Below are 12,975 nucleotides of genomic sequence, written 5' to 3'. Positions count from 1 at the left end.
ACCGAACATGTGAGAGGATCACAGAGAGCTGGAGGAAATGTTCTTTGACTCCATTACAACAGACCAGTGGTCCATTTATTTCAACACAACCAATAACATTATTTGTTAACATGGAACTAATGTTGATGTTTTAACTGCAAAACTGTACAATATGCAAAACTGACTTGAAGGTCTCTACATTTTTCAGTTTTCCTTTGTCCATTTTTATTGCTAAAATCAAAAAATCTTGTTTCGAGTAATTCCTTTGTCATTTGTAGTTTGTTTTTAAGAGGGAACAAAAATTAAAAATTGTAAATAGAGTTTAGTGTGAAAAAATCTGAGACTTAATTTAAAGGGCACATTACTAAGCCCTAACCCTTTGTAGTTTTTTCCCGATAAGGCAAAGTTAGGATAGCTTTGCACTGTGGTAAATGATTCGCAGCAATGTAATAAGGTATTACATTATTGGTAAAAATCATCAATCAGGACATTTCATGACAATATTGGTCAGGGTATTACATTATTGGGTTTTATTATATTTCTTAATCCAGTGAAGTGCAAATTTTATTACATTGTCAGGTGTTATCACATTTTCAGTGGATCAGTGGATTAGAAACTGCCTATACATGTTGTTATACATGTCGTTATGCAAGTGGTTACTAATGATGTATCATCACTGTCATTTAGTTTGAAAGAATAGGTTGATGCATTGTCTATCTAAAAAAGATAAAACGTGGTAGTGACCTACAGACAACAGACCCGTGCCCATGGATGTTAAAGATGGGAGAGATATGTAGCATTGCAACAGTTTGGTCACACCGTGCATGTGCGTGTTGAGTCACAAGAATGACCTGTCCTAAATGTTTTGTCTTTGTGTAGAGGTCATTGCTAAGATGAAGGAGGTGTCGGATAAAAAAATAAGAACATCAAGAGAGAAAAATGAGCTGCCAACAAGCAGCCTTTCAGCCAAGCAATCACCATTCAGCAGGGATGGGATGGACATGAAGGTCGCCTGCACGCTGGACAATAGTGTCATATGCAGCTGATACCAGGAATGCATGCACACACACACACACACACACACACACACACACACACACACACACACACACACACACACACACACACACACACGCATGCACAACTTATAAACCTGTTTTGGACCTACAATAGAATTATGGAAGGTGGAGAGTTTCTAGTTCAAATAACAGCCATGTTTGTGGCCACTGGATATTGACAACTTACTAGAGATATAATGGATATCTTACTGCTCAAAGGAAGCTTTTGCTTGTGTTGAATGCAGTACAGTAAGTAATATTTTCTGTTACCCTTTTGAAATACAACAGTTTCCCTCTATAAACGGGGCCAAACACAACAACTGATGTTACAACCCTGTGCGTGTGCTTCAGCTTTGTATATCAAAGCTACCCTGAGACGTTTGTGACCATGAAGCAAAGTTTTAACCAATAGGTCCCTTTGTTTTCATACAACCACAAAAGTAACACACACATATGCAGCTGACACAATACTTGTAAACATTGCAGGTTTGAAACTTTAAAACTCCAAAGATTCATGGAGAAAGAAATGAGGTAAAAACTCAAACTTCCTTTTTGCTGTTGACTTCAGTATCAGACCTTCTTTCCTTTTAAATAAGTTGTTTTAGTTACTTTCATAAATGATCTTTCTTGAGAATATATATGTGATAATATGTGAAAAAGTGTCTTGTGATGCTTATTGACAAAATCCCTCAAAGCTAGCTAACATTTAAATGTTTGGGATATTTTACATAAATAATCATACATGTAGAAGGATACTACCAAGACTTAAACAAAAGTTAGGACTCAGGAGGACAAGTTAGTCCTAACATGTATAAACAGCATGTGCTTTGCACTCATGCACTCATGTGCCTGGACAGAACAGGTTCTACACTACATTTAAAGCACCACTAGCTTTCTCTGATTCATACAGGTCCTGTTTGTGCAAAGGCATGACTGGTCACAACATGCATATGTGTCTGCAGTCAGTTTCTACCCATCTAGCAGCATTGTAGTTAATGTGTTGGATTTATGCTCCAAAACAGTGCAGTGCCATTTTTTGCGATGGGGTTGCCCGCAGACATCAGTGTGATTCATTGCATCTGTGTGCTCATCTTATAGGTGGGAGCAATTTAAAGACTGTTTAGGGATCTCGGTATGCAGAAATATTCAAATACAATAGGCAAAAAATACATAGATATATTGCATGCTAAAAACAGCATTGTTTTTGTTCATTTCCGCATGGGAATAGCACAAAGTGATGTATGAAAAAACTGTCCGTCAGTATACATTAATGTCCTTTTAGATGCTTTTAACTCTGAGCCTATGACAGTAACACGCTGAACGTGTTTCAACCAACAGTCTTCATCAGTGTCGTGAACAATAGGCGGAAACAACCCCCTATATGCAGGAAGTGTTCTTACAAAATAAAACATATTTAATAAAAAACCCAACAATCAACACCATTTTAAAAATGTCTCGCAAGGTGGGGATCGCAACCAGATAGACCATACATTTAATTCAAATAAATACTAAAGCAGGGTCGTATTTAAAAACCTCTGATATGTATGTTTTTGGTCACTGCAGATTTAACAGGGTGTCACTCCACCAATAACAAAAAGATAGTTATAGAGGAATCACGCTCTGCCTTAACTCGTACAAGAAATGTATCCCTATAGGGTAAATAAATAAATTAGTATACAGTCACAGACTGAATTAAGTACAAGATATCAAGTTACAGCCTTAATGGCACCATCCAGTGGCCAAAAACATACACACATAAAAAACAATACATTTTTATATAAAGTAACATAAGAATGGTCTCTCTTAGACTCCCACTAAGACACATCAAACATCAAACTACAAAGGTTTTTTTAGGATTCACAATCCTTATGATGTGTATGCTGTTGGACATTGTACAGATAACTGGTGTACAGTGCAGATTCACAAAAACCAGAAAAACTATGAAGAATTGATGAAGCTCAACTGTACAAAGTATCCCTGTAGGGCAAATAAGGTCATATAAAGCTACAGCACACATCGAGTACAAGATGTGCTACAAGACTAGCACAAAGTAGGTAAATCTGTGAAGGAGAGACACATGGGTATCCATGAAACCTATTTCATTAAGATCTTGAGGTAGGAGTCAAGGAACCCCTGTGAAAGGCCATGCCCTTTTCCTCATCATAACCTACCCTTCTCTGCCTCTGATTGGCTAGTACTCAGTGCCTTCATTGCTTAGATTATGTTGTAAGAGTGGCGTGGCTCCTTTAGAGAGATGGCAGTGTGTGTATGTGTGATTGTATGGTGTGAGTGGTCGAACAAAAGCATGCAAGCAGGTGATACGAGTGCCAGTGAATGCATCAGAGTGTACGGAACAGAGCAGAGACACTGGTCTTCTCTGAGTAGTAAAAGTGGTCACCTTAGCAGTAAATGTGCAGTGAATCACTATCAGGTAAAACCAGAATCAGGTTTTCAGTTAATAAATGCTGCTTTTTCTCAAGACCGAGTGGAGCGCCATGTGTTGCTTTCCAGCTGCTGGATAAAGTGAAGGGAGTTAACCCCAAAGTTACTTCGGCCCTGGAGGTAAACAAATCTCTACTGTACTCGCTGACTGTGGCCGAGGAGCTGAAGCAGGGAGGGTTAACAATTGGTTAGATTAAGGGTAAGAATATTAGGCAGCCAATCAGACACAGAGGAGGGCGGGTTCTGCTGCCTGGTTAGTGCTCTGCTAACTTAACTGTTGATAAAATAATAGAATCGTGAGACTTCTCAAGACTTTCCTAAGTGCATGGATTAACTCTGATACTGACATCAGTCATTTTGCATCAGTTGTGTGATGCTCAAAACAATTTATCCTCCATTTTAGCATGGGAATCATAGAATGAAGCCGCAGCAAAGGAGAGGCTCACTGCCTCAAGCTGCAAAGCAAGTCATGCAGGATATCACCAGCAAATCCTGTCAGTTTTCAAAATAGAACACCCTGTGCAGATTGTTTGCTTTACTAAATGAACTACAGCAATCTATGACGTATGGACGTATGCATGTGTTGACAGTGTTGTTGTTTTTACTCTCACTGCCAGAATAGGGGATTGCATTAGGGGTGGGTAATATAGCAAAAATATCATATCATTATTTTTTAAGGCAGGATGACGATCACAATTTTATTACAATTCTTTTTCATTTTGGATTTTAAGACTATTGTGCATTTTATTGAACAGTACAACCAAGCTAATTTCCCAATTTAAAAATATAGCCTTAAAATAAAAAAAGAATGTAGAACATTTAGGCCAAAGTATCTTTTTTTTTTTATAGATTTTAATCTGTGTGTGTGCAGTTTTGGTGGGAACTATATGCTTTGTCAGGTGAAATATTATTGATGTTGAATTTTTGAGGGGGACAAACTCCTCTGTGTTTTCATTTTCACCCATGACTCCCCCCTTGTGAAATAATGGGGGAGGGGACATATAATTGGTGTATCTGTGTATCTACAGGAAGGCATGAAACAGACTAGCAAATAGTGTGCTTCAGCTGAGAAAATCAAGACTTAGAATATGGCTGGACCGTGTACAGTGGTTCCCAGCCTTTTTCCTTCAGGGACTTATTTACTATCACTGAGTACACTGAAGACATATTTGAGGGATATTTCATATTAGATTAAGAGAAAGGTTGAAAATAAGGCAAAGTGCCTATGGCCCCAGGCCACCAAATCACTACGTCTGCCCCTGGTAATAATAATGAGAGCTCAGTGCGAGCTGCTGGATAAGACACAGAGTGATGTGCTCTAAATACTTCCATCCAAAGTCTGACTAAACCTGACAGTAACACAAAATAGTCTTCAGAAGTCTAAACTTTCCACCTCTGAATATTTGTCTGTTGGTTCATTCAGAAACTTTGGTGCTGTGAGGAGAAGCTCCGCTCTGTTTGTCTGTCTGTCTCTCTAACTGTGCTGCGCTTTTGGCCGATCAGCTGTTTGATCCGTGATGATGAAATGCCGCTCGGTTGTTGAATAATTAGCTGTATTCTGCAGTCAGTCCTTCACTGTATTACATTATTGTTCATCACTTCTGCTGTTGCAGTGTTCTGGCGTGAGATTTGCCCGTGAGATTTGCAGCGTGAGAGCGCGAGACAGTGAAAACCTGTGTCAAACACCAGGAGCATGAGAGTTGGCGACCATGAAATATGTTAAAATGCAGAACAATAAACGGAACGTTAGACGTAGTCACACAGCGGAGGGGAGCTGCTTTCTCTGGAGCTGTACTGGCTGATCATTAACACATCCTCCGTCTGCAGCTCTGTTTAGATAGAATGGGCACTGTAGCACGATACAACGATCTCTCCGTGATGGTGGATCGTGGACACGTTCTAATTGTTCACAATCTAATATCGTCATTTTGCACACCCCTAGATTTCAGGTTTTAATTACTGCATAGGGGAAAAGACAAATGTCATAGGTCAGCTAAATAACCATAGTGCCAACATCTAAAAAGACAGAACTGTGTAACACAACCCAATATTAACTTTTTTTCTCAACTGAGCAAGGGCGCAAAAATAAAGATGGGCAAGGAAAATGATGCTAGGGGGAAATTTTTCTCAAAGCCAAGAAAGATGAAGAGCAGCAGTGGACTCTGCACACTTTAATCATCATTTACTAATATTTTGTAAATTTATACAGCTTGTTCAGGCATCCTCTCCTTGTTGTGTTCACTTTGTTTCAAGTTTTTAATGTAAAGTATGATTTTAAAAAAAATTTAAAAATTGAATGCAAGTAATTAAATTGCTGATCCCATATGCCATCGGACTGAAGCTAACCACAGCAATAAGTCATCCCAGGCATTGCATTTGTTGAGGTCTTTTTCGGTGTGAACCACCGGGTGTGGAAAAAATTCTAGGGGAAACACTGACATGATATCAATATCATCACTTTAGCTTTAGAACTCAGCCCGGTACAGCCTCTCAAAGACTGAAATGTTGGCTTGGATTGTCAGCAATTAACACATTTAAAAGAAATTAACATGTTATGCACGAACTTTAATCACATTGCAATTAACCAGGTAATGCTTACATCCCTAATAAATACATACAACTACACAGTAAAAAAAAAGTCAGATTAAAAAAGTCATGATAAACATGTAAGACTAAACCAGAAGAGAGATGTAAAATCAGCAGCTGCAGCAGAGAAAGCTGCCGGTGTGTTTGGATATGAGGTGAGTCGTAGGACAGAACGGTAGAGTTAACTGGTTATTTTATGCTTTGAGAATGAAAGAGCAGAGAAGTGGAACCTAAGCAAATTGTAGAGGACTCTGCAGTGCATGAGAGTCTCAGAATGTCATTCAGACGGGTGAGTACAACCCACTTTAATAAATGTTAACACAGCACTGCATTACAACATCACACAATAATACAGAATTATATTCATTTCTAAATACCACTAAACTCAGTACCACTAAAACATTTAAAGAAACACTCTGGATCATACACACATCTAACAGACATACACTACAGACAGAGGGCTACAGGAGACTACATACATTGATGGCTCCCTGTTCACCAGGAGAAAAGCTTCTTTTGTACAAACTCGTTATCGTCGCGCCTTTACATCATTGTCACCCAAATTAAACGGCTTCTGTCCTCTCCTCCACTCTCTGCAGTACTGAATAAAGTTCTCTTTGTCTATCTATCTGGAGAGGCTGTTAAGGAGTTGAAAATACACAGCAGTAGGCTGGGGTACTGTCCTTGCTAACAGGTTGTACATTTTGGCAGTGCAGTTCTCCTGTCAGGGCGGTAGTTGGTAACTAAGTGTAATTTCACACATATGAGGTGCCAAGGTAAGGACATATCAAAATAAAGTGTGTTCATTTAGAACTGGGCCTCCATAAAAGATAATGAAAATGTCACCGTGCCTTGTAATTTATAAATGGTGACACTGTGGCGAGAGCTGGTGCCGTCGACACTGTAAGCAATCAGTGTTCCTCCTAACAGTGAGGGTTATTTTAAAAGATCCAAACTGTGAGTTTAGATTGAAATCCTGATTTGGCCACAACTTGCGGAAGCGGTGTGTATTTATCTGACTCTCACAGAAAAGTCAATGATTAAGGTAATTCTAATTTTTATGGCAACAAAAGAAAAAACGACAACTCTGATTACACAGGATGTATATTTAGGAGTGTTAAGTGTTTTTTTTGTTTTTTTTTCTTATTTATGCTGCTTTTGACCTCCAGGTGCCTTGTCTATTTTCCTAACACACATTGCATTTTTTAGAAAACTGCCATGAATGTACAAAGTTGAAAGATGTGCAGCCCAGAGAAGAAAATTCTATCTCTCAGAGGGAGACTTTTTTTAATGAGATGTTCTATAGTAGCAAACTGACAGTAAGGACAGTTGTGATTGTTTCTGCACAGCTGGCTTCATCTCCACTGAATATCAATAAATGCTATCAGGCTCTGACTGTCACAGCTTAAATCAACACTGACCTTTTTATACTTTACTTAGCTAATCACCCTGCTAATTTCATCTGCCTCACCAGCTGAGTGACTGACAGCGGCCGGCATTGTGGTTGCCTAGCAACAGCAGAAGGACGCTACCAGTGTCTCTACAGACGTCTCAAAACAAAAGCAGGTAATTGGGAAAGCCATCATGAACCTTCCTGGAGTTCAATGGACCTGCACTTATATAGTGCCTTTTTTTTCAGCCACTCAAAGCACTTTTTACACAATGTGTCACATTCACCCATACACACACACTCACATGCTGGTGGCTGAGGCTACCATACATGTTGCCACAAGGTTCACGCACTGATGGAACAGCCATTGGAAATTTGGAGTTGAGCATCTTGCCCAAGGACACTTGGAAATGTTGACTGAAGAAGCTGGGGATCAAGCCGCCAACTTTTCGATTAGAGGACAACCCACTCTACCACCTGAGCCCCAGCCGCCCGCAGTGTTACTAGGAGATAAAGATAAACTGTTACATTATGGCTCAACAATTAAAATCAGTGATTCAGCCACAATATTAATGTTTGCATAAACTCAGTCACCATCTTCCAGAACACTGATGTTTCAGTCACTTCATGGCTCATAAGATCTGTAATACAAACTATGGATTCATTTAAGGGTATACTGTGCAGAATTTTCCTGAAAATCCTAACAATGTATAAGCTAACACAAAAGTCATCCCTCTAAATTATCTGACTAGAAGTGTGTGGCAGTGTATTTATCCGCAGAAACTCTGCCGACTGCCTGCATTTTCTTCATCAGATTTTGCCGTGGTCATGAGGTACCTGATGCAGCTTGTAGGTGAGGTCTAGACTTTATAAAATGGTAATAAGAAGCCAGACCATAAGCAACACACATCTTAGGAAAGCTAAAAAAAAATGGTGGACACAGACACACAACTATAGTGAGACAAAACGCCAAACGGATAAATCTTTTACCCTAATCAAAAGGGAATGTGGTATTGCCTTTTACTTTCACGGTTACTGACAATTCCTGCATGCAGCGTAATCCCACCGTGTGTCTGAGTTGAGATTAAAGTAGTGGCATCCCGAATCATCAACAGAGACACAGAAGGATACCTAGAACATAATATGTAGACGCAGAGGTCCACTGCAGCAATAAATGATGACTTGGAATGAGAACGTGTTGGCTGTTCTGTATGCTGCACTTTGCAGGTAACCTGGACTTGCTCCCTCATCTTCTCTTAATTTCCTGGCGTCTGTTGACTGGCCCTGAAAAACTCTGTGGAGCTCCACTCACACTGTCTCTCTCAGCCAGTGAAGCAGCATTGTTATCAGCAACCACTTTCTGTTCCTTTGTTAACTTCTGATTGACTTTATTTACAAGGAACTTTGTTTTACAAATTCTAGTTGTTTGTTTGACTCTAACATTGCTTCCGCTGAGCTGGAGTCATAACACTTGGTGTGGGTAAATCAAGCTCCTGGCAGTGTTTTTTCCACCATATTACTCTAGCAATCGAAAATGCTTCTACAATCTAGAGATCCTGTATTATCAGCATTCTTATACTCAACTTGATGAGCTGCTGAGAGACTTAAATTAGTTGAGATTGTTGAGTTGAGTCACTCGGATCTGCTATGAGGGCCTGAGATTAGAGTTAGATACTTCAGCTGTGCTAACTTTTGGATAGCTGTTCGCAAAAAACACAAACATAGCAACTTTAATGAGGTTTTAACAAAACAATTGGCAATTAAAGTTTTTTTTTTTCGTACAGAGGGATTATTTTAGTAGGCCTAATTATACTTTTTTGTCATATCGAAATTTATAGATGACTGAGGAACCACTGAATGTTTTCCTGGTACTTTTTTTTTTTTTTTTTAGCAGAATTTGGCCTCTTTCTTTTCCATTTTTATTTTGTTTTTGGTTTGTTTTGCACTTAATGGAAAAGATGTTCAATCAAAGCTGTCCTGACCCCATTGTAATAGTATTTTCAATTGAGTATAACATTGCATCAACTAGTTACTGTTACACAGTGCAATCCCACCAGGTTTGTTATCTCATTCAACCTCAAAGGCTGAAAAATTAAGCCAATGCGGAAGTGCCAAAAACTGCAGTTCATCAAACGGTCACCTGAGGCTGGCCCTGGAAATGATCCCATCCCCAAAGACCCCCGCCACCATATTAAAATGTCCAACTTCACAGCAGAGATAAACATGTTTACAGCCTGGTACATATAACTGCTTTGTTCTCTATAGCTAATTACAACATTTATGATGACTGTATTTGGGTGAAATTTTGATATAATGCAACTATTTACATTTTATTGAGGCCAAAAATGACGGGTATTTAACAGCAGGGCCAGATCCAACCCTTGCTCCTCCACAGCTACAGCCTCTCACCCAAAAATGGTTACTTCTGGCTCCAAAAAACAAGATGGCAACAGCTGCAATGCCAAACTTGAGACTTCAAAACGGCATTCCACAAACCAGCTGGTGATGCTATGGTTGCTATGTCTATTGTTCTTACTCTCTATGGCCAGTAGTCACTGGTACGAGTGTATGATGACTTGTTCTTGCACAGTGGCACGTGCTGCCAACACTCTTTTCTGGCCTCTTCATACCATGTTCTCTGGGAGAATCATCATGACCTTAAATGAACTGCATTACCCAGGGTTCACTGGGGGCACAACACACCCATTCCTGTTCTTGGCTGCCGGCTTTATTTGCTTTATCATTTTATTGCTTATTATAAGGTGAGAATAATGTTGACCTGGCTCCAAAATGGCAACACTAGGAGAACACAAACAGAGTCAGAAGATGACACTACAGAGCTTTGAAATTAAAATCCTGTGTTACTAAAAGCAGACCAGAGGCAGCAAAGGGCCTGTTGATCAGGCTGGGTATTTAAAAAATTACAATACCAGTACTGCTACCAGTACCTTTGAAGTGATACTGATAACCCATAATGTAAATGGAGTATGAATTCAGTGGTGTGTATACTGTCACTCGAGAGATGGATAAGGATTGAGAAAAAGAGAGAAAGCAAGGGTTACTACGCCAAGTATGGTAAACACCCATCTTTATCCTCTTAAAACAACCAAACTGGCCACTAACGTTGCTGGACATCGACATTTCTTAAATTTTGGTTTTCACCTCTAGTGACCAGAGAAATTGAAGCTGCAGAGTGTTAGCTTCCCACTGGGGTAAGCTGTGAGACACACACAGTAACTGTTAGCATCACAAAGCTTGTTATCAATGGGTTAAACAACAGAGTTGAGCCATTGTGGTGATGGCATGAGTTTGTTGGCACAGTATTGGAGGTTGGCTGCTGCTGCTCTTGCTGTGTGCGTCGTACTTGGTGGGCAGACGAACTGACTGACTGTTCACCATGAGTATAGCGGATCAAGATGGCTGAAACAGAAACTAAGCTGATCCGACAGAGAGATGGGACAGGTATGCAGGTATTGTTTGACTGGATACATTTCGATACCACTTGGTACCGAGTTGTCTTGGTCGATACCTTAAAGGTTCCAAGTACTGAAACTCAGCACTACAGTTGATGTAACTTTAGCGCTGGAAAAACCACCAACAGCTACCGCCACATCTACTGAGGAGCCCATCTGTTCATTTCAGTAACCCAGTTCATGTTGTTCACCAGCACAGACTCATAAAATGACTCTTTGGTTGACCGACACTTACCCAATACACACATCGACAGGTGAATAAGGGAAGTACTGGCACTTATCATTTTCCACTTCAGGTACTGTTGTTACAGTGCTGATTTGGGAGACATGGCTGCCTCAGTGATACAGAGCTTGTATTGGTAGAAACGGGAGAATTATTGTGGCCCTACCTTCGCGATGGTCTCATGGAACTTGAAAAGCGGATCCAGGGTCTCTGGTGACTCAGCAGAAAATTGGGCTTCTGACAGGAAACTGGTATTCTGAGGTGAAAAAAAAAAGAAGAAGTAATTTTCACACTGAACACCACAAAGAATCCTTTCAATCTCCTGTTTTTTTCCCCAAGTCAGATCATTATCTTATTCAGAAACAATGCCGCACCACAGCGATTCCAAAATCCAAGCCAAACTGAAATAAAAGCTTACTCCCTTTGTCTTTTTACTTTTCTTATCTGGTTTATTCTAGTTTGTTTTATTCTATTCTAAGAGTGGAGTGACCTGTCAAGCTTTTGACAGGAAACAACAGTAACTGCTCTCAAGGCCACCGAGCTGCCAGGACGTTTTGTTCTGCTGTCAAATACAGACATATAGACTGTGCTTGTGCGCTCGTGCGTGCACACACACACACTCACACACACAGTATAAGATGCTGCTACAAAGTCATGTAACCGTGCGTGCACAGACCCCAGAACTACCACACTGTCACCTCTGCATACTTTGTAATGTACCAAAACAAAGCACCTCTTTGTGACTTCAAAGTGGCGCTGCTGCTTTTGTAGAGGAATTGTTTTTTTGTGTTTTTTTTCATAGAGTCAAATTAAGTAGCAGAGGCAAAGAATCTCAAAGGTTCAAACACTCAATTTCTACTGTTTTTCTCTGGGAAATCTAGATATATCTGACAACACACACACTGCATAAGTTCCATCCCCAGCCTGCCTGAGTGCTTGAAATTTAGAATCTCCACAATAGACCCAGTAATCATGTATTTATTTGTTATTGGACACAGACTTATGATGTGTTCAGTGTTGGTTTTCCTTTTTATCATCACAAAATCTGTAAAAGGTAATAAAGTTTTCATTCATTAACTCATTTTTGACAGCTGGGTTTTGACTGGTCCTCTCTGTTTCATGTACATACCAATCAGAACTGTCAACTTGACATTTACGTTCTGGTAATAGCAGTCTGTTAGAAGCATTACATTCATTCAAGCCTTGATATGGATATTTAATTAAAAAATCCAGGAGTTTTTCTCGAAAGCTAAAAGAAACAAGATTAAACAGTCTCATGACCTGAGTTTCAATACAACACGGTGGACATAAGTAGGTTGTGGCCCTGTTGTAAGTTTACCTGTGCATGTTTTGTGTATTTATCATCAGACAAGAACGTATGATTCTGGACTTTTCTGCAAAATCATACCATATGTTCAATGACAATGTTTTCCGGTCTTTCGTTTTACACTATCTACACATGGCAACTACTGTATAGGCCAATATACTATGTTTTAGTTCCCCAACTCTTACCATACCTTAACCACTTGTCTCAGACTAAGGAAAATATTATGTTACAGTTAATAAACAGTTGAGCATAAAATTCATGTTTGTACCATAAAATTTTGAATTGCATTGCATTTAAAGTAAATAACGAGTTTAATATTTATGTAGCAGATGATGATTGTGCCAATATTAATGTAAATTATAGGAATACTGGAATGGAGTATTGGTCAGCTTGTCCTCATTCCTTGCTTGGTCAGTGATTTCAGTGTCAGATACTGATGCCAAAGCCATCTGTTGCAGCAATATGATACTTTATAACATGGCTGGTCAGCAGCTGTT

General features: G+C 39.5%; 1 protein-coding gene across 1 annotated transcript in view; it reads right to left on the bottom strand.

Moving 5' to 3' along the window:
- Positions 1-12,975, bottom strand: part of naaladl2 (N-acetylated alpha-linked acidic dipeptidase like 2) — a 795,864-nt gene that overhangs the window by 105,665 nt on the left and 677,224 nt on the right. The window contains exon 18 of the mRNA XM_042513024.2: positions 11,318-11,407. Coding sequence (XP_042368958.1) covers positions 11,318-11,407 — 90 coding nt within the window. The remainder of the gene's footprint in view (positions 1-11,317; positions 11,408-12,975) is intronic.

This window comes from Plectropomus leopardus, chromosome 5, assembly GCF_026936395.1.
Source record: "Plectropomus leopardus strain MGB_pleo_1.0 chromosome 5, ASM2693639v1, whole genome shotgun sequence".
Lineage (NCBI taxonomy): Eukaryota > Metazoa > Chordata > Actinopteri > Perciformes > Serranidae > Plectropomus > Plectropomus leopardus.
Note: the sequence above shows the minus strand (reverse complement) of the source record. Positions and strands in the feature narration are given on the sequence as shown.